Source organism: Dromiciops gliroides, chromosome 2 (genome assembly GCF_019393635.1).
Source record: "Dromiciops gliroides isolate mDroGli1 chromosome 2, mDroGli1.pri, whole genome shotgun sequence".
In the NCBI taxonomy this organism is placed as follows: Eukaryota; Metazoa; Chordata; class Mammalia; order Microbiotheria; family Microbiotheriidae; genus Dromiciops; species Dromiciops gliroides.
Genome location: NC_057862.1, coordinates 701,170,484 through 701,192,558, shown reverse-complemented (window position 1 = coordinate 701,192,558; position 22,075 = coordinate 701,170,484). Strand labels below are relative to the sequence as shown.

Sequence of the window (22,075 nt, the reverse complement as noted above, 5' to 3'; positions counted from 1 at the left end):
GGGGGGCAGGGCCTGCAATGGACAATCCAGGTGGCCAGTTCCCTTGGGGGGGGGGGGAGCCCAGCAATGTGAGGGAGTGGCCTTGACCCCACTGCTGGGGCCCTTCAGAGGCTGACTCGGCCTGTGACAGTCTCCTCCAAGACAGGGGGCCTGGGCCAATGCCCAGTGCTGCCCTCTTCTCTCTTTCATTGGGGATCATTCACACATGACCTCAGCAGATCCAGCTGATTTTTTTCCACAAAGGTTCGGGCCTGTGTTAAAGCCTTCATTTTCACCAATAGAAGGACCATCTCTTGCACTTCAGACCTAGAAACCAGAAGAAAGACTCACCAGGACGGACAGACAAGACAGACTGACAGACACACAGGCCGGGTCCTGCCAGCGCTGAAGACCAACAGCAAGTGTCCCAGCCCTTGGGGCCTCCCCCAGGTACAGAAACACTCACCGGAACTTGTTGTCATGGAGCTGCTGCGCGGCCCGAACCAGCGTATGGGTGAGGCTGGTGAGCTGAGGAATGGAACACCCTGCAGGGTGCCTGCTGAGCCAGCTTTCGGGGAGACTCTCGACCACCTGGCCAGCCACACACAACTCACTTAGCGCCGCTCCCCTGATGGGGTCAGGCTGAACTCGTCCACCCTTTCTAAGATAACCTGACAGGGCTCAAGCCTGTTCCTGGCCCCAAGGCCCCCAGTGTGGACCCGGGGCTTCCCCTGCACCCTCCTCCCCACCCTGGGCTTCTCCCGGGGTCACCCTGACATAGAGGTCACCTGTGACAAGTAGAGCCACAGGCGTCCCTTTCCAGCCTCCATGGCCGCTGCAGGCTACTGGCCCTGTGTCTCAGCTCACTGAGAAGCCCAGGGGACAAGATGCAAAGTGTCCCCCAGGGAGGCATCACAGGTTAGGGTCCACTGTGCTGCCACCTCCCCTCCCAACAGGAGTCAGCTTGCCCTTGACTAAAAGAACTGACCGCCCACTGTCTTCTTCCTGGCTTCTCTAGACCACCCTTCTCTTCACTCCCTCCTCCACAGACCAGCCCCTCCCTCCAGCTCAGGTATGGCCATCCCTGATCTCTGTCCCTGGACGGGGTGAGCAAACTGACTCCTCCGGGCAGTGCCCCGCCCACCAGGAGTGTGTCCACAAAGTCCTAAGTGCTCTCCCACCCTTCCCTTGGCCAAGCACCTTACCCAGCGGTACTTTTCAACCACCCCTGGCCCGGGACAGGCGTTGGAGAGCCCGATGACAAGATAGCGATTCATCAGCTTGTCCAATGCCAGCTCACGTAAGTCATCCTCAAGAACAAGGTCATTCCAGAGAAGAAGGTTTCCCCAGAGCTGAAAGCATGCCAGAGGAGGTATAGGTAGCCCCTGAGCCCAGCCATGTGTCCCTTCACCCCTTATCTAGCACAAAGAGACACAAAGTCCTGCTTCATAAAATAATGGCCTGGGGGACAGCAAGGTGGTGCAGTGGATAGAGCACCGGCCCTGGATTCTGGAGGACCTGAGTTCAAATCCGGCCTCAGACACTTAACACTTACCAGCTGTGTGACCCTGGGCAAGTCACTTAACCCCAATTGCCTCACAAAAACAAAACAACAACAAAAAAAACCAAAATAATGGCCTGTCAGAGCTGGGGCCTCATTGGTCTTATGTCCAGAGTGAACACGCCAGCACTGAGCATGAGGCCTGGGAGAGGAGGCCCAGCACAGGCAAAGGCACGCTGCCTTGCACGCCGCTCACCTTCACAGCTGACCAGAACTGCCGCTCCTGGAAGCTGGAGTGTGGCAAAGTTTTGTCCTCCACAACCCTGGTCACCAAAAGGAAAGGATGAGGAGCCTGCCTGGGAGTCACCGAGCCCTCAGTGAGGGTGAGCATCCACCTGAAGTCAGGACTCAGAGCTCGGCCTTAGGACCCTGGTCCTTGACCCACCCATAGCTGGGCACAGACAGCCCCTACTCTGCCATCCAGCCCCACCCAGGCACAGTGCCAAGCAACTCCCTTCTCTGGCCTTTCCCTCTTATAAAAATGGGTCCTTTATACCTCTCAATCCTATGAAATAACTGGGCTTCCATATGGGCTCATTACAAGCATTGGTGAGGCACTAGACTGCGCTGGGGATACACATAAAGCAAAGGGCAAACCTGGCTTACGGAGCTCATGGTCTGATGTGGCTTCCTAGAGAAGGGGGGATTTTAGTTGGGATTTGAAGGAAGCCAAGGAGGCTGGAAGTTGGAGTGGAGCAGGGAGACCATTCTAGACACTGGACTTGTTCAGGGGACAGCCAGGAGGCCAGGGGCACTGGGAGGAGGGGCAAGTTAGGAAGGGCTTCGAATGCCCAACACAATATTTTGTATTTGATCCTGGAGGCCACAGGAAGCCACTGGGGTTTACTGAGTAGGGGGATGACACGGTCAGACCTGTGCTGGAGAACAATTTTGGTAGAATGATGGAGGATGAACTAGAGGGAGGAGATACCTGAGGCAGGCAGACTCCCCAGCAACTATTATAATAGTCCAAGTGTGAGGTGATGAGGGTCTGCACCAGGGTAGGGGCAGGCTCAGAGGAGAGAAGGGGCGTGTCTGAGAGATGCTGAGGTGAAATGAACCAGAGATGCTGCTGAGGTGAAATGGATCAGATGTGCTGCAGAGGTGACATCAATAGGCCTTGCCACCATATTGGAGATGGGGGGGTGAGAAATACTGAGGAGGCCAGGATGACTCCTAAGCCAGGAGCCTGGGGACTGGGAGGATGGCGGTACCCTTGACAGTAATGGGGAAGGTGTGTAGGGAGGGGTTGGGGCAAGATGATGAGCTTTGTTCTGGACATGCTGAGTTTCAGGTGTCTACTGAACATGTCTGAAAGGTCACTGGAGGGTTGGGATGGGAAAAGTTTTGAGAACCATCAGCACAGGAGCGGATGAGGTCACCCAGTGAAGTAGTCTAGAAGAAGAGAAAAAGGCTCAAGGCAGAGTCCTGAGGAACACCTATGGTTAGAGGCTGTGATGTGGAGGAGCCAGCAAAGGAGACTGAGGAGTGGCCAGAGAATTGGGATGGGGGGAGGCAGGGTATCACAAGGGGCTAGACAAAAGAGAGGGACTGACAGGGTCAAAGACTGCAGAAAGGCCAAGGACAATGAAGACGGAGTAGAGGCCACTGAACTGGGTGATTCTGGAGAGAGCAGCCTTTCCAGTTTAGCCACAAGGGTTAGTGGAAATAGAAGGGTGAAAGGAGGGCGGTTTCAGGATGGCGGAGACATGGGCAGGACTGGGCAGGAGGGAAGGAGCCAGCAGAGGAGGGAGTGAAGGTAAGTGAGAGGGCTGGTGCCAGAGGGGGCAGTCTGATGGGGGAGGTGGGATGGAATGGGGTCCCTCGAGCCAGCCAAAGGGTGGACTTTGGTCAGAAGTGGAGCAGTGGGGGAAGGAGGAGACGGGCAGAAGGCACCTGAGAGACAAGATGAGGAAGGGGAGGAGCTCACGGTGAGTGGCCACCTCTTTTCCTGTAAAACTTGAGTCAAGGTGTGAGCTGAGAGAGATGGGGAGGAGGCCTGGAAGGTGGGAGAGCTGATAAGGGGGTAAGAGCAAGAGCGCTGAGCAGCGGTGACGGCCCAGCTCAGGTTAGGTCACCATGGGGACCCCACCCAGAACACAGCCCTCACTGAGTCCGCATGCCACAAACAGCATTCCTCCCGTACCAGCTCTTACTTTTTTGGATAGAGGGGAATAAAGACGTCTTCCTCAACCGCCCTCTTCAATCTTGAAATGACCGAGTCCATCAACTCCTGGTGTTTGTAGGTAAAGACCTTAGTCATGGAAGGAAAGCAGGAAAGTGAGGGCTCTGACAATGGCTGGTCTATGGGGGGCTCTGGACTTTTAGTGGCACGGTGAGCTGGGTGGGCTCTCATCTCACCTTCACTTCTTTGGAATATTCTTAACCCCTGTTCCTTTCTATGTCCTTTTTCCTAGGCTGAGTGAGGAGACAGGAGCATCCCATGGCCACACTGCAGAATACCACCCCTGCAAAGCACACCCCCGTTCCCCCAGCTCTATGCCCCACCAGCTCACTGGATCCGGGGCCCTTGGGGGGAAATCAGCCTGTGCAGGCTCCAGGACCTTAGAGGTGAAACCCCTAGACCCCACTGTCCCCTTTAACCAACTGCAGACAGATGGCCCCACCTGATAACCTCCCGGCCTTCTCTCACATGCCCAACACAGCCCTGCCCTCTCCTTCCTAGTGGTTGGTTCCTTCTTACCCTGCCCCGATCTGTCCCCATCACCTCTGGCCTCCAGCGGAGGCTCCTTCCCCAGTACTCCTCTGCCCCAGGCCCTTGTGCCGCCCTTGACCTCTGGGCCTTGGCACCAAATGGCTGACCATCGGCCCTCATCACCTCTCCTGCTGAGAACCCTGGCTCTACTCAAGTGGCACATCCTACAGGAAAGCTGGCCCTGATCTTGCAGGGTCCTCTTCTGCATCTTCCTGTCCATGTCCTCACTGCCTCCTGCCCTGGCTCCCCCAGAGGGGTCCGATGGACAGGCAGAGCCCACAGACCTGAGTGGTGTGACCCCTTCTGCCTCTCGTAGGGGTGAGAAAGCTAAGAATCTCCCTGCAGTGCTCCACGAGGCTCCTGGTCTGCGATGTGGACAGAGGGTCCCAGATGGATCTGACAAAACCTGAAAGAGGCATCCTGTCCATTGGGTTGGCGTCTCCATGTCCCCAAACCCAGCCATGCTCCCACAGAGTCCCTTGGCAAGTGCTGGCTGAAGGGCTCCCTAATAGCCTGGTCCCTTCTTCCCAGAATGTGATGATGGATGGCCAGGGACGGTTTGGCCTCTGAGGGGCAATGGGGGCATCCTGGCTCACCACGGGTGCACATCACTGACAAATACAGGCAGACCCTACCACTAGAGGGTCAGAGGCCAAAGAAGGTGGGGTGCACCAGAGAAGAGTCCAGGCAAAGGGGAGGAGAGGGGGAAACTGCCCAAGAGTGAACAACACAGGGCCAGAAAGAAGGTTGCCTCGCCCAGCTAGCTCTGTGGCTGGGCAGAGAGAGCAGGGAGGGGAGTGAGGCAGTGGGCACCCTGAGCACACAGTTGCGTCCCTGCAGGGAAGGCCAGCAGCATCAAAGTCAAGAAGGGGCCTGCCTGCCGTGGCCTTCAAAGGTGGCCCCTGCTGTGGATGGCTCTCTGCTGGAAAGCCTACTTAAGAGGGACTAAAATGGAATCATTGTCCTCAAGACCCATCTGAGGCCAGGAACCCAAGCAAACCACACCGTTCTGCCTCGCCCCCAAAGGTGGTCCCTGGACAGCCTGGGGGCCCTCATGGCCAGTGCCAGAACACAAGCAAAGTCTGTGGCAGCCGGGGAACTGGCTCGACCTCCTGACACACACCCTAGCTTGGGGGGGGGGGCAGGTAACCCCACTTCTACTCGGTGCTCCCCATGGACCCAAGATAGCTGAAGCCCAAGAGCCTAGGGCTCACAGGCTGACTGCCAGCCTCCACCCGTGGGCCTCGGCTGCCCAGACCAGGAGAACCACCAAGAGAGGAGGGGACAGTGATTAGGCACCACCTGTGGATCACCTCGCCCATGCCGGGGACAAGGGAAGTCTCATGGGGAGCCTGCGGCAGCTGGTCAGCACCTGTAAGGTGAGGGAGCACGGTCTTGTCTAGAGCAGCCGGCAGGATCTCTCTGTCAGGGTTGTCCTCCTCCCTCCGGGCTGCTGCAAATCCTGCCAGGTATTGGAACCAGGGCATGCGCTGAACACTGATGCAGTCCAGCTGAAGAAGAAACAAAACAGCAGACACCCCCGCCCTCAGTCGGAAAACTACCAGCCACTCCAGTAGGCAGATGCACCTCTGGGGCTGCCAAGCCATGACCCACGCAAGGTCACAGCACTTTGCCTGGTTGTTTCCTCATCATTAAATGAGAGAGAAAAAGAGAGAACTGTCCCAACCTTCCAGGAGTGCTGTAAGCGTGAACCCTGGCACTCAGCGCTGAGCACAGCCCTGCAGCCTGAGCCCTTCCCGGGCCCCACACAGTGGGCAGGGCCTTCTGAGCATGCACCACACTGACCTCACTCTTTTCTCCTCACGGGGAGGAGACTTTATCTCCATGCTCTCAGAAAGCCATTCTTCTTGGTCAGTCAGTCAACAAACACTGATTAAGCACGGACCATGTGCTTAAACATTGAGACTACAAAATGAGGCAAAGGATGGTGCCCACCCTCAAGAAGCTCACAATCAAATTGGGGGGGGGGGGAAGAATGGACAACATGCAAACAAATAGACAGAAAACAAACTCTATAAATGGGAAATAGCGGAACAGAGGGAAGGCGTTGGCGTCAAGACTGCAGAAGGCGGCATTGTCGTTGGGAGCAGAAGGAAAGCAATCCAGAGAAAATGCCCAGAGCTGAGAGACAGGGGGAGTGTTTGGGAGCCAGTCATGAGACCAGGGCCACTGGATCCAAGAGTATATGGCAGGAGATGCGAGGTGTGAGAAGGGCCTTGTACGCCAAGCAGAGCACTGGGTGTCTGACCCTGGTGTGATCAGGACCTGTGCTTTAGGAAGATCAAGCTGGTGTCTGAATGGAAGAGAAACTGGAGAGGGGAGAAACTGGAGACAGCCCTCCCCCGCCCCCAGCATCCACTGCCATAGTCCAGGGGTGAAGGGATGAGAGGAGAGAAGGGGGTGTGTCTGAGAGATGCTGCCGAGGAGGGGGGAAGAGGGGCGAAGGGTACAAGGAGCCTGAGGGACTGGGCAGACGGAGGTAGTAGAGAGTGGGAGCTCTGGAGTCAGGACATCTCCTGGGCCAGTCACTTCAGCTCTGTCTGCCTCAGTTCCCTTAACTATAAAATGGGAACGCTGCTAACCCTAACCTCTCAGGGCTCTCGTGAAGATCCAACAGAGCCATGACTGTAAAGGCCTCAGCACAGGGTCTGGCACGCTCTACACAAGCTAGCTGCTGCTCCTACAGTGGTCCTCACAGTAGGAAGAGGGAAGAGGGAAGAGGGAATGAGTTCTGTTTGGGACAGGCTGGGTCTAAAATGTCCGCTGGACAGCCAGGTGGTGATGCCCAAGAGGCAGAGGGAGGCCAGTAGAACCTAGATCAGGAAGGGGGATCTGCTGAGACCCCCCCCCCAAAGGAGCAGCCTAGGGGGAGAAGAGCTGGGGGGGGGGGGCACCTACTTTGGCCTGGATGGAGATCCTGCCAAGACAAGCCAGGAGGAGGAGCACCAGGGAGAGACGTGTCGGGAAATCCTAGAGACAGTCGTCCAGGAGGGTGCCTGCATTTGTTTGTTTGGTGGCTTTTTTCTTGGGGTGGGGGAAGGTGGGGAAGGGAAAGAATGTGGACCTGAAAATGAAACACAACGAAAGATTTGAAAAAGAGACACCTGGTTGGAGGTGAAGGGTCAGAAGCCAGAGGGGAGTGAAGAAGAGAGGATAAAGGTAGAGGCCCCAGCCACGGATGGCAGGAGAGTTACTGGACAGGAGCGAGGGCGGGTGGGTGGAACAAAGGAGGGTCATCAAGGCCTGGCGGGGGGCAAAAGAATAGGGGAGTGGGGGACTCTGCTGGATGATACCGCCGATGCAGAGAGCGGGGTTTGGTTTGACTCCCTTTGAAACAGGAGCGAGCTCCCCAAAGGCATGGCCTGTCTCCCTGTGTCTCTGTAGAGACCCACACCATGGGTGCCTGGACCCTGCCCCCAGACCCCAAGCTGCCCCACCAAGGCTTGTCAAGTTCCATTCAAAAAGCCTTCAAGGTGCGTCTGGCACCTCCAGGATCAAGTGTGGTGTTTTAGGCCTGAGCTCCCCAGCCCCTCACCACCCTCGGCCACAGGCCATGTACATACACAGTCACTGGGCCCTGCTCAGTGTCTCAGCCACAAAGAATCCCCTCCACCCGCATGGTCCCCAAGGGGTCCTCCAGGCCCCGTGTTCAGGTCCGGCCTCCCACACTCCTGGTTCTGGTGTCTGGGGCCAAGCAGGCCAAGGCCAATCACCCTGCTGTCCCAGCCCTTCAGCTCTGTGAGGGTGGTTCCAGACGCCCTGAGTCTTTGCTGCTGCAGGCTCAACAGCGCCCTCTGGCTGATCACACCTGAACCTGAAGGCTTCCTCGAGGCACCGCTTCCTCTCCAGAATTTCTAGAGCACCGTCAGCTGGGCCAATTCACTTTGCACCCGGGTTTGCACTGCCTCGTCCCCTACTGAAATCCCTACCCCTGTCTGTGTGCCCAGGGTCTCTGGCCTGCCTCCTGCCCCTGGAACCCTGGCTGGCAAACGCCTGTTCTTTTATTCTGGATGCTGCTCGTGCCTCTCTGACCTCGACAACTGGCTGCAGACCCAGATGCCTGCAGGCAGCAGGTACACAGGAAGCCCCCTGAGAGACACAGCGCCTTGCAGATGTAGGCCCGGACCAAGTGCAGATCCCCATGGAGTTCCCCCAATTATGCATCGCAAATACCGTGAGAGGGTTCCAGTCCAGCATCTGAATCCTTATGAAGGGACTGAAAAGTTTGGGTAGGCAGAGGCTGGCGTAAGCTTCGTAATAGGAGTCAGGAAACCACTCTCGCCATTGCTGGAATCTCAGCAAAATCTTCTGGACATCAGAAAACTCCTCACTGACATCTTCGAAGACACTGTGGCCGCTCTGCAAAATGGCCCCTGCAGATCAAAAAGCAAGGCATTCTGCTTAAGGGTGTCCCCTCCCAGCCTGCCCAGCCCACAGCACGCTCAGGGATTCAGAGGGCATTGCTGCCGCGGCCAACGGCCACACTGACTTCAGAGGGCGTCTATCACTACCGCCATCCAGAGCAAGAGAGGGCTGTTATTCCCAGAAGCTGGACCAGCTCCACCCTCAACATCACATGTCCAGAAATAATCAGGATGCCTCCAGGCACCCCCACACCTGAGGGTCTCCTTAGAGCCAAACCAGAAGAACGGGGGACGGGGGCTGCCATGATAGCTGAGGAGCAGCAAGAAGCGCACAGAGCTCCCTCCCATCACCCTCGCGTCTCCGCCAAAGGCCTAGACAACTCACCAGCAGGAATTGAGCCGTCCAAGGAAGAGCACCCAGGGAGAGACCAAGAGGCCCAGGGAGCCTGAGGATAGGGCCTGCAATCCCAAGGATGACACCTTCGGCGGCCCTCCACACTGAGGAGCAAGGTCAGAAGCAAACAAAGCCCAGCCTGAAGCCTGGGCAGCTGAGAGCTCTGTCCCTCCAAGCCAGCAGCAGTCTACTGGAGCTCCAACCAGGGCAAGCCCACAGCTGTGTTACCCAAAGCCCAGCTGGGAACCTGTAGAGCTCAAGCCAAAGGGCAGCAATCAGACTTTGCCCTGGATCAGACCCCTTTGGGAGCACTGGAAACTCACAAATCTCCGGCCTGAGCTGTCCTAATAGCACAATGCTCAATACCAAAGAAAGCAGCAAGAGGACCGGCCCAGATCTTCCCTTCAGAAGGGCACAGAGCCTGTGCCTAATAGCAAGTCCAAAATCAGGAAGAATGGGCAAAACCAAAAAGCATCCCACCACAAAAAGCTATTATGGTGATAGAGAAGGTCAGGATACAAACCCAGAAGAGGATAATTACAAAACATGTACAAGTAAAACCTCAAAGAAAAACATAGCTCGGACACAAATTCAACTAGAATTCCTAAAAGCGATGAAGCAAGAGTCTTAAAAGAAAAGTTTGAAATATTTTTCTGTGAAATGAGAGCACTGGAAGACAAACTGAGAAAATAAATAACTGGGCAGAGCTGAGCAGTACAGTGAGGCAATCCCCACCCCGCCCCAAACTCGTCCAAAAAGATCTAGAAAATGCACCGGACTGAATCCTATGGGGAAATCCAAGAAGTCACACTAAGTAATTTCCAGTTCAGATTGGCCCAGACAGACAAAAGAGAGGTCTGAGGACTGTGTAGACAAGGCCCAGTGCCGGGCACAGGGCAGAAGACATGAGCCCCAGAACCATACCAGGGTACCACACCATGGATAGGTAGTCCACTCCCCAGTTTCAGGTCACAGGACCAGGAAGGATTGACAAGGCGCCCATGCTCCCCACTCCCCCTCCAGCAGTCTAATACATTGGACAGTAAGCATACTCAGAGAGAAGCCAAGCTTAGAAGCCGACAGCAGCAGAATGGCTTGAGCCCTCAAGATCAGAGCAAGGTCTCCGTTTCAGCCTCCAACCCAGACTGATGCTAGCAGAGGAATGACTAGGGCAGGAACCAAAGGGCAGCTGTCAGTTCTGTCCCTCTAAGTAGCAGAGCCTCCCAGCTTGCCAAGAGGAGCTGAGTCCAGCAATATCTACTCTTCAGATGCAAAACCAGGTTAAGGAATTTGCAGAGCTCAGATTTTGTCCTGGATCAGACCACTCTGGGAGTATTTATACTTGCAAGTACCCGGCCTGAGTTGTCCTTGAGATCCTAGAAGACGACGACCCTCAACAGCCCAAGAAAGGAGCAACAGAACCTGTGCAAGCCTTCCCTCCAGAAGTGTGCAAAGCCCAGTCCTAATATCCGATCCTACATCAGGAAGAGGGCCAAAAGAACAGGCAAACGAAGAAGAATCCCTCCATGGTGAGCTAGGAAGGTGGCCAGGATGTTCAAATGCAAAAGAAGAGAATGACTTCAAAATGCCTACCAGCCAAGCCTCAGAGAAGACGACAAATTGGGTACAAACTCAACCAGAATTCCTCGGACAGATGGGAAAAAAAAAGGTTTCTGGCAATAAAATGAGAGCACTAGGGGGGAAAAATTGGAAAAGAAATGAGAGCTCTGGGAATGAGAAAAAAATACTGGAAATGTATGAACAGATGAGTGAGAAAAAAGTTCGGAATCATTGGAATATCTGAAAAACAGGACCAAAAAAAGAGCCTGGACACCCTATTTCAAGGAATCTTACAAGAAAACTGGTCTGAGAACCCGATGGCAGAGAGGAAAAAGAAAGAACCCGCCACTCACCTGAAACAAGCCCCAAAGTGAGAACTCCCAGGAAGATGACAGATAGAATGGGGGGGGGGGTTCCCAAAGTGTCATGAACCAGGAGACCAGTGTTCATGATGACAATAACATGGGGATCAGGGGAATGACCGTGGCGACTGGTCACGGGGCTCACGGTGGCTGCCTGTGAGCAGGAGGACTCCTGGGATACCACGGGATGCATTTTTTGGATGGGGCCAATGGGCCAAGTTCTCCATTGGCTTTTGCAATGTCAAAAAAGGAAAACAAGCACAAATGAAGGGTGGGCAGGTGGGAAAGGACCCAGGTGGAAGACTTTCACACCAGGACACTCCGACAGTGAGTACTGACCTTGCTTTTCCCAGAAGTCGGCCCCCTCTGACACACCATCGTCATCGTCATCATCACTAGACATGCCTTCTGGCTGCTGGGATGTCCCGGAACTCTCCCTGGCTTGTCTTCTTTGTATCCTGCATTTTATAAAACAAATAGCCCCTTTCCAACACAAGAGACAACCAGCAGTCTCTCAGCTGGAGAAAACCTATCTGTCCAAGAGCCTTGGCCCCCCCCCAGCATGGACTGCCCAGGGGCCTGCAGGGGTAGGGAGCCCTCCCCCACCCCCCCGATTTCAGAACAAGGTCACAATGCTAGGAACCCCTGAGAAGTCATTCTGGTCCAAAGTGATGCCTCCAAAGCAATGCCAGGACCATGAGCCTGGGCCCCACGGCAGCAGACGGGCTCTGCTGGGCTACCTCCAGGCAACAGTCTCTTCCAGGAGTCTCTGGGTTCCTGCATCCTCTGCGAAGCTGTCAGATGCTGGGGAATCATCCATCTTTCTGGCTAACGAATGACAAAGAGGACGGTGCTAAGACACAGAGGCTCTGCTAGCCAGCCTGTCAGCCTGGGAGGCTCATCCCCAGCCCCGCTGGACCTCTGGGAGTCCAGAACAGTCTCGGCCTGTCTCTCCCTCTCTCTAGCATTAGAGTGCTCTGACCTCCCCATGCATGAGTACCTTCCTCAGGTGAGGGAGAGTCAACCCTTTCCCAAGCCTCTCAGCCCTTCTCAGGTCTGGAACCTGCTCCTGAAGGTGCAGCCGAGCACCCTTGATTAGAGGGACAACTAATCCCCAACTGATCTCACGTGGACTCCCACAGGCCACAGAGTTTGCTGTAAGCTGGGGAGGGGCCCCTCCAGGGGAAGCTCAGAAAGCCAATCAATACAACAAGCCCAGGCACCTAGGTGGCGCGGTGGATAAAGTACGGGCCCTGGATTCAGGAGGACCTGAGTTCAAATCCAGCCTCAGACACTTGACACTTACTAGCTGTATGACCCTGGGCAAGTCATTTAACCCACAATGCCCCGCAAAAAAACCCAAAAAAACCAACAATACGACAAGCCCCTGCCCTGCCCTCAGCAATAAGGGGATGAGACCCTAACAGTGGGGCTGCCTGCCGGACATTCCAAAGGCATCCAAAACAGAACTCCTTCCCTTCCCCCACCCCATCCTCCAGGTCCCCCGGGCTCCCAAAGTCTGGTCACCCTGGACTCCTCCCTCTCTCCACCCCCTCCCCCTATCCAGTATGGCACCAAGGCCTGTCGATTTCAGCTCTCCTCTGACCCCTCCCCACTCTGGTGGGGTGCAGCCTCTCACCAGCTCTTCTGCCTGGACTGTGGCAGTAGCTGCTGGGGGTGCTGCCGCCTTGGGTCTCTCCCCAAGGGACCGCCCTAAAGCTCGGGTCTGACCACACCACCCCCGCATTCTAAACTCAAGGGGCTCCCTATGGCTCCCTGGATCAAATGCAGACTCCCTGGCCTGGCACTGCAGGCTCTTTACCAGGAGGCCCCAAGCCAATCTTGTCCAACAGCAACTCTCTTCTCTCTGTTCTCACACTCCCCCCTCCCTTTCCTCCCCTCTAGTTTCAGCCCAAACGCCACCCCCAGCCACCAGGGCCTTCTCTAGCAAACACGGCCTTATCTGCACTGGGTATCTGTTTGGCCCCCAGGGAGCCTGCACAAAGGGTTGTGGGGATAGTGACTGCCCCGAGGCAACCCTCAGTGGACTCCCAAATGTCACAGAAGGAAGAGGTCTGGCCCTTCCCACTGTTCTCTGGGCTCGGGGCCTCAAGGGCCCAACTGTGGGCGGGCGTCAGCACAGGGAGCGTCTACTCACCCGCCAGCTGCTGTAAGTACACGGCTTCATTCTGTAACTCTCCCTGCCGCCGCCGCAGGAAGAAGGCGGCTCGTTCCTCAAGGAGTGAGTGCATGGCTGACTCGAGCTCCTGAATGGGTACAATCTGAAACATCAGACAGGAATAATGAGAGAGACAGAGGAGAGAGACAGGGAGAGAGACAGAGAAAAAGAAAGAGGGAGAGACAGAAAGAGTAAGAGAAATAGAGGACAGAGACAGAGGGGGAGACAGAGGGAGAGAGTGAGACAGAGAGAGAGAGATAGAGACAGCGAGAGAAAGAGAGAGAGAGGAGAGACAGTGAGAGAGACAGAAAAAGAAAGAGGGAGAGACAGAAAGAGCAAGAGAAATAGAGGACAGAGACAGAAGGAGAGACAGAGGGACAGAGGGGGAGGGGAGACAGAGGGGGAGAGAGAGAACGAGGAGAGAGACAGTGAGAGAGACAGAGAAAAAGAAAGAGGGAGAGGCAGAAAGAGAGGGACAGAGACAGAGAGGGAGAGACGGGGCAGGGGGGGGGGAGGAGAAAGAGAGAGAGAGAGATGGAGGGAGAGAGGTGAAGAGCAAAGCTGAGGTTACCCTACATCACTGTAAAAAAGCACAGCCAGTGAGAATGGATGATTCCGTAGACGACCTGCCTTGGAACCACCCAACAGAAAGAAGGCACCTGGTGGGAGGTGGCGCCATGGCCCCCACCTCCAAGCTGGGGGCTGCTGCCTGAGGCAGCATCTCAGCAAAGGGCAGCAAGCATAGTAGGCCCCATGCAGGGAGGCCGTGCTCCTAGGCTGGAGGACCACCTGGAGCGGGCGCCCATGCCAGGAGCTCACAGTTCTCAGAAGCCAGTACCAGAAGAGAATTAGCTCAGGGCTGGGCAGACGACTGCCCCCGAGTTCCCGGCATCCCTGGGCCAATCATAAGAACCCAGCCATGCCCAGCAGGTAACCCTAGCAGAGAATAGGGCTCTCCCCGGTGTCCATGTCATGGACACCCACCTTGGGCAGTCAGTTTGGTTGAGTCTGTGGACAGCCACTCACAATCGTGTTTACGTGGGATAACAACAGAGGCCAACGAGACGGAGGCACAGCGACCAAAGCACTAAGCGTGCCAGTTTATGGAGCCCTGCCCTGCCCTGGTGAGCGGCAAACAGGCACCAATACCCGAAAGCCTGAGGGTCAGAAAAGAGCTCCAAGACACGGACAGGCAGCCAGGCGTTTGCAGCGCTGGGCTGCGTCCCGAAGCCCTGATTGAAAATCCCCTCTGAGGGGCAACTAGGTGGCGCAGTGGATAGAGCACCAGCCCTGGATTCAGGAGTACCTGAGTTCAAATCCGACCTCAGACACTTAACGCTTACTAGCTGTGTGACCTTGGGCAAGTCACTTAACCCCAATTGCCCCGCAAAAAGAAAAAAAGAAAATCCCCTCTGAGGCTCCCTGCCCGCGGAACCCCAGGTTCTTCCTCCACAATGCAAGGGCCGCCCCAGGAGCCTATGCTCATGAGGCCGTCTGAGCTCAGCCAGGCCCAGAACCCGCAATTGCTGAGGCCTCAGTTTCCATCCTCTGTCCAATAGTCCTATCCAAGCCCCCCAGCAAGATGCTAACTGGTCTGAGATGGCAGTCCCTCTCTCACCAGCCAGAGGGTGCCCAGGGCTGACCTGGAAGACCCAACCAGAGATCCTGGAAGGGAAAGGCGAGCCCTCCAGCCACATCCAGGCAGAGAGGAACAAACAGCAGGCAGCCGCTCCCACCTCCCTGAGCAAGCCTGCTCACCCCGTACCTTCTCACTAAGGCAGTCGACCAGCGTAGCCAAGTAGGCCTTCAGGCCCCTGTAGAAGGCATGGCTGGGAGCGGGGTCTGGCGCCTTCTCCAGGTCCTCAATGGCGTTCTTTGCGCTGTGCATGTCCTGCAAGCATCTTTCGTATTCCCTCTGGTGAGAACGATGCACGCCCTCCAAGGATGCCAACCTAAACCCAGGGACCAGATGCGAGTGACTCAAATGCTCTTCCTCAGCTGGCAGCGCCCAGCGACAGCCCAAGGGCAAGGGGTGGGGTGGCCACCAAGGGCCAAGGCCACTTCCCACAGGCCATGGGGACAGAGGGGCATCTCGTCCTCCTGGAGCTGTGGAGCATGTGGCCTGCCTCGCTCCCACTACCTTTGTCCCCATCCTCCTCATGCTCAACCAGCGTGATAGCGTGATGCCTGGCTCTCCCTGACCCGCAGAGCTGAGGCTCGGTAATCTGGGCCGATGGGATCCCGTTCAAATCTCTGGGGTGGGTCGTTCTGGTGGGGCCCTGGAGGCCAACCAGGAAGCTGCTCAGGCTCTGGGCCTTCCTTGGAAGCAGACAGCGTGACGCTTGAGCACGATGCTGTCCTAGGAGCGGGCCCAAAGGACAGAGCCCTGATGTGCCAGCATGTTCCCCTGGGAGAATTGATGGCAGGGGCAGAAGGGCTCCTTCCCACCTCTGCCAATCCCCAATCTCGACCTCAGCCACTTCACCCCCTCTCTCTACGGGAGAGCTCACTGAGCCCTTGCCCCAGGTCACCCCAGCAGGAAGGCACAGAGATGAGGTGGGAGCGACTTCTGTTCTGGGCCCAGATCTGAGGAATCATTAAGGAGCTGGCCAGAGAAGCAGGGCCTGCCCCGAGCCAGCAGCCAGAACATCCCCCAGAAAGGCCGGTCCAGGTGAACCCCACTTCCTTTTCTGCCCAGGCACATGTGAGCACCGGGCGGAAGAGAACAAGGAGGTGGGGCCCGGTCTCCCACGAGGCCAAGGCCCAGCCAAGCCTGGCGCTCCGGAGGCCAGCTGTGGGAGTCCCAGGCTCTGATGGGGTCACGCCCTGCTTCAGCATCCCCTCTGGCTCGATCTGGTCAGACCTCCACCTCAGCCTGCCCCTACCTCTGTGACCCGCCCCAGTGCTCCCCCACACTCCTTCCCTACTGCTGAGGGTCTACACACAGTGACTGCAGGCATTCTGAACACCACTTACCGGCTACTGAGCTGTTTCTTGATGATTTCCAAGTTCACCGCAGGGAAGGAGCCAGTCTCCTCCAAAGTTCTTGTTGCCATGGGACGGGTCTGGTTGTGGGAAAGGCCAAGGTCAGGTACCTAGAACAACCAGAGAGCACATGTCCTTCCTCAGCCCCCAGTGCAGGGCCCCCAGCACCAGAAGGAAGACCCACAGGCCTCGGGGCTCACCTCCCCCTCTTCTGGGTTGGGGTGGGGGGCTGAGGGTGCGTCACATCACAGGATGCAACGGTCAGTTTTAATAGCCTGCTCTTTCTTTCTTTGTTTTTGGTCATTAGCCTGACTGGGAGGAGAGACACTGGGAAGTGTCGGCAACGTAAAAGCCAAAGTTATCCATAAAAAGTTACGGTGGAGAAGTATTTGTGGAACTGAATTAAATCTACCCAGGGAAGAGAGTGTGAAAACCAAGGCAAGAACTGGAGATGATGGAGAGAAGCCCCCCCCCACGCCCACACCAGGGGGAGAGCGCCCAAGGTGGTGCCCTACCACACATTGCCCCTCCCCCCAGGCCACCCTCTGGGCACACAGTACTGAGCCACAGACTCGCAGAGCCTTCTTCATCTGCTGTGCCTCCCAAGCGTCCTGAGCCTCCTCCTCTGAGCCGCTGTAGTCCATGTCACTGTTGGAGGCTAGAATGGAGAAGGGATCAGGAAGACCCTGGCCCTCTGTCAGAGGCCTTGGCCACCCCCTCCTGTCCCCAGCCCTGCCAGGGGCCTCAGCCTGCCCCTCTCGTTCCCAGCTTCCCCTTCCCCTTCCTGTCCCCAGCCCCTGCTCCCATCCTTGCCCCCCCCCCCATTCTCCAGCCTCCCCTTCTTATTTCTGGCCTCCCCCCCTGTCCCCGGCCCCTCCAGTTAAACTCCCGCAGCCCCCTTCCAAGGCTTCTTTTTTTTTTTTTTTTTTTAGGCAATCGGGGTTAAGTGACTTGCCCAGAGTGACACAGCTAGCAAGGCTTTTTTTTTTTGGTTTGTTTGTTTTGTTTTTTTGGCTGAGGCAATTGGGGTTAAGTGACTTGCCCAGGGTCACATAGCTAGTAAGTATTAAGTGTCTGAGGCCAGATTTGAACTCAGGTCCTCCTGAATCCGGGGCCGGTGCTCTATCCGCTGCGCCACCTAGCTGCCCCAAGGCTTTTTTTTTTAATGCACTATATCTCATGCACTGGGTCTGAGCTGGGCCAGGCCAGGCCCCCCCACCACATCCTCTTCTGCTACACGCATGATGCTGCATGACCTCCCCTGACAAGTTTCAGTAAAGGCCCTGGGTCTGCAGCCAGAAGACCTGAGTTCAAATTTCACATCTGATGCTGACATCAGACCTGCCTAACCTTGAACAAGTCACCTCCCTGGGCCTCAGTTTCCCCCTCTCTGAGCCGTATTTACAGGAGGAGGCCTTGCCCATCGATAAAGTTTTCGAGGGAGAAGGCCATAGGTCACTGTTAGGGACAAGCAAGGGACACTGGGGCCCCAGGGGGCCAACCTCTCCCCCAGATGCAGGGACCCCGCCTCTAGGCCCAGGCCCTAAGGAGACCAAAGAATGTATAGAAATGCCCATTCTGGCTCTCTGTGCAGTAGCTGGGCACCGGCCACTGGGCTCTGACCACATCTCTGGCTCTCACCTGCCTCGCCAGTCCTTCGGAGGCTCAGCGTGGAGATGCCCACTCCTCCTGAGGCAAGCCCATCCTCAGAGTCGATGTCGCTGCTCCCTGTTACGCCAAAGCTGCGTCCCTGAGGCCTCGTGCTCAGCGGGAGGTAGTCCTCTTGAGCCTTGGCCCCCCGCCGCCACCCTCCTCGCACCACGAGGGCTCGGGCGGGGTCATCGAGGCTCCCTGTGACACAGAAAGCCAGCAGCGTGAAGGACCCATGCTGGCTGCTGGCAGACCCCCACAAAGGGCAGCTTTCCTGCTGCACTTGGGCACGCTCTCAAGCCAGCACTGGGCATAGAAACCAGGTGCTTCTTCCTCTGGGACCCCATGGGGACAGCCTGACCACCCAGGCTGTTTTGGCTGCTGGGGTGACCTCAGCCTCTGCCCCCTCAGGCCCACCACCACAGGAAAGCCCGGCTTCCCCGCTCTGCCCCCCCACATACACCTGTGTCTGCCCCCAGAAAACGAGCCCCTCTCCTGTCACCCATTTCCTTCTTGCTCAAGACCCGCTTTCCCAACTTGGCCCTGGTCACAGAGGTGGTGCCTGCATAGGCACCACACAGAAAAAGGGGGACCAAGGTGACCTCAATTTCCTTATCCATAAAAAGAGTGACCCCAAATCTATGGCCTGGACCCCACATCCTGTCTAAAATGGCCTCCATGGATGGGGTGAACAGGGAGAGAACCTGGGCTGTCCAGCCTGGGTGTCCAGCCCAGCCGTCACCCTTGGCCCAGGCCAGGCCCCCAACCTCCCTGCCCACCACCACGGGCCAGGTCCAGGAGGACACTGTAGCCAATCCGGGACTGCTCAGCACACTCAGAACGAGGGGCTGCTCATAGCTGGATATCTCCTGGGGGAGGCCCCAGGGTCTGGCCTCAGCCCTGCTCCGTTTCACGCTTCGGCACAACTGGGCACACTTGGCAAATCTGCAGGTGCCCCCAGGTGAGGCACACATGGCATTAGACCGGGACCCCGTCACCCGGCGCATAGAAGGGACTTCACGAGTGGCCTTTGGGACCCACCTGGTGCATCACCCTGAGCCACAGTCTCTGCGCCAGATGAGCCCAGGTCACGGCCGCTGCCCGAGAAGTCCATGGTGTTGGCCTCAGGGTCCTCATCCCCTCGGCCAGGAGCCACTGTGGGGAGAAGCCCAAGAGCCAGAGACCTAGTTAGCGCCAGGCGCCAGGAAGGTGAAGACCTCAGACACGTCGGGGGGCCTCCCTGTGGACCCCTCAGCTCCCCCCAGTTAGGCAGACAGCCTTTAGAAGCATCCTGTGACAGGTCCAATGGGGACCTCAGTGGGGAGGTCCCTCCAGTGAAGCAGATAGCAGTACCTTCCCCCCAGTACATGGGCTTCGTTCCCCCCACCCCATCTTCCCCAGAGCCCTGGCTTTTGTCTCAGGGGAAAGCCTCCAGAGGCCACCCCGAGGATGCTTCTCCTGCCCTGTTCTGGGCCCGAGGACCACTTGGGGGTTGCCCGCTGAGAGGGGAGCCCTCCCACAGAGGACCAGGCACTGGCTCTTCCCAGGGGCTGGGGGCTGACCCCTTAGGAATGCCCCCTCCCTCACCCACTACCTCCCCTTGCATACCATCCCCCTCAGGGACCCTGAGCCCAAGGCTGACCCTTGCTCCCCAGGGGCCAAGACAAGGGGAGCCCCCAGGGACCCTCACTGGCTCCCCAGAGGTTACTGGTCCAGCCTCCGAGGGGGCCATCCTGACCATGCCATTCAGAGCCCCACCCACCCAATAGTCTGGCCATCTCCTCAGTGCCGACCCTCCCCTTCCCCCAGCCATCCACAGAGTGGATGCTCCCTGAAGGCAGGGGCCACTGACCCACCTGAGGAGCCGCCATTAGTTTCGGGGGAACTGGGGCAGCTGTCAGATGAGGAGGCACCTCCACCTGCCCCGGGCACGCCTCGGGGGACAGGGCCTGAAACAGAGGGGACAGGCTCTGGTGGGCCTGGACAGAAAGGGAAACCGAGGCAGAGCAGGGCATTAGCCCTGATGATCAGGGGCAGTGGGGGTGCGGAGACCAGGGCGGTGTGGGGCCCCTCACTTGACAAAAGGGGAAACTAAGGCAGAGTAGGGGGGGGGCTGAAGAGGTCAGGGCTTTATCGGGGTGGGGTGGGACGGGCTCCTAATTTGACAAAAGGGGCAACTGAGACAGGGCGGGCCCCGGAGAGGTGTCCCGATGGTCAGGGCGCTGAGGGGGCCATAGGGACAGAGGATCAGAATGGGAGGGGGATGTCCGGGTCGTGACCCTAACTTGATAGAAGAGGAAACTGAAGAGGGGGGTGGTAGCCGGCCTGCTCCAGCGTCGGCCCCGCCCTGGGTCTCAGTTTCCTTCTCATGCCCCCCCACAACCCGTGTGCAGACCCGCTCCCCCAGGAATCGATGAGATCGCGCTTCCCAGAGAGGAGCCAGTCTAAGAAGGGAACTCTCGGAAATCGATTGACAACCCCCCGACACACACCCCTCCCCATCCCTCCCCCCTCCCCCGTCCCCTCCCCATCCCCCCCACTCCCTCCCCGCCCCCGGCACCATAGAGCGCCACAGCCGCGCATGCGCCAACACTAGCCGTGCATGCGCAGTCGCCTCCCATCTCCAGCTCGCTGCCCCCACACGGACCTGCGCGGCGCGAAGTCGCCCATACGCGGGCGCGGCCCCGGTTCCGCGGAGCCCCGAGTGCGCGCTCGGAAGCGCGGCCGACGAGGCCCGAGTCAGGACCGGGCCCGGGATCGGAGTCGGAGTCGGAGCTGGAATCGGAGTCCGCCTGGCGCTGGCGGAAGTTTCGCGGAGGTCGCTGAGACATAGTCCACACTTTCTGCGCCTGCGTGAAGCCGTGCTCGGCTGGTTCCGGCGTCCCGCAATCTGAATAAGACGCTTTCCAAAGGAGGCGCCTGCGCAGTGCGTCCGCACGCCATTGGCCGGCGGCCCCGCCTGGCTCCGCCCCCCAGCCCGCAGTTCCTTGGGCACCTTGTCCGTCTCATGTAGTGCGGCATCTCTGCGCTGCCGAGCGCAGTCCTGGCCCCCGGGGGCGGGAGACGGAGCCCCCCTCTTACCTCCGCGAGAAATGCCCTCCCCTTCCACCCCCTCGCTGCTGGCAGCCGAGGTTGGGGGGCGGTCCCAAGGCTTGGGCCGGCCATCTCTCTTGCCTTTCCTGCCTCCCCCTAAGCCCCTTTGCCCCCTGCCAAGGTCCCGTCACTCCCACGCCGTGGCCCAGCCCCCTCCGCAGAGGGCTGGCACACAGTAGGGCTTCCTGAGCGTTTGTTGACCCATGGCATTGCCTGGCTGGTAGAGCAGCCCGTGGGCTGTTTCAGACGTGGCAGTCACCGGGAGCCCCGGCTCTGCCCAGTGACAGTGTCATCCCGGACCCCGAGGGTTGTCCTAAGGCCAGCTCAGTAGTGGGGGGCGGGCAGCCCCACCCGGCCTCAGGGTCCTTTCCAGACTTCTCCCCTCTCCTCTCTTCTTTCGCTCTCCAGGTCTAACTTGAAGGATTGTTACTCTTTACCACCTTCCGTCACTACCTCCCCCAGAGGTGGGTGTGGGGAGGGGACCTCGCAACCCCCAGAGCTGTAGAAAACTCCCAGAAGCTGAATGAGTATCATCTTGTCAGGGAATTGGGGCCTACCCTTGTTTGTGGCAAGGTGGACCCAGGACTGTTAAGGGGTCCCCTGAACGTGTCTCTTTGAGTTGCCCTATTTCCCCAGGGCGGGCAGTGTCAAGGATGAAGCTCTGCCCGAGCTAAGTCATTTGTTGTTGCCCCCCAAGTTGGACTCCCAGTATGTCCTTGGGAGGAAAGACAGGTGCCAGCCACCTGTGCCAGGCTGGGATAACCTTGTGCAGATAAGCAAACTGTCCCGTCTTCACAGCGTAGCAATTACCAAGGGAAAAGAAGGAGGCTTTTGCCTTGGCCTTGCTCCTCCTCTGAGGGAGCCGTCTTGTCTTTTTTCCCACCTTTGCAGCCCTGGACCCCCCTCCCATGTCACCCCCTTCCTGGTATTCCTTCCTCCTTTTGTCCTACTGTTAGAAAAATGTAAACTTCTGCCAAGGCTGGGAACCTGCTGGGCTCCGCACACGTGTCCATTTCTCTTGTGTTCCACCTGGGTTTCACCTAAGTCTTGTGAGGCTGTGATTGACAGTTGACAGGACTTGGCACTTCTTTCTTAAACAAGTCTTACTCTGAGCAACCCCGTTTGCAGCCCTGGGACCCAAGGCTTGAAGACCAGTCCCCCAACAGTAGCTGTGTCCCTGAGAATCAGTCCTCTTCCTGGCCGGCACACAT

At 57.6% G+C, this 22,075-nt stretch overlaps 1 protein-coding gene across 1 annotated transcript; it reads right to left on the bottom strand.

Annotated features, from left to right (window-relative positions):
- GCFC2 (GC-rich sequence DNA-binding factor 2) lies at positions 1–20,792 on the bottom strand. The gene is made up of 19 exons (XM_043981334.1): positions 20,767–20,792; positions 20,419–20,690; positions 19,628–19,720; positions 18,813–18,926; positions 17,763–17,972; positions 16,694–16,779; positions 16,113–16,231; positions 14,902–15,088; positions 13,116–13,239; positions 11,698–11,785; positions 11,297–11,415; positions 8,451–8,650; positions 5,629–5,767; positions 4,541–4,662; positions 3,697–3,794; positions 1,737–1,803; positions 1,185–1,331; positions 446–570; positions 1–306 (listed from the first exon to the last, which is right to left on the bottom strand). The coding sequence occupies exons 1-19, from the start codon at positions 20,790–20,792 to the stop codon at positions 186–188; spliced, it is 2,457 nt and encodes an 818-aa protein (XP_043837269.1). The 3' UTR covers positions 1–185.
- Positions 20,793–22,075: the final 1,283 nt, after the last annotated feature.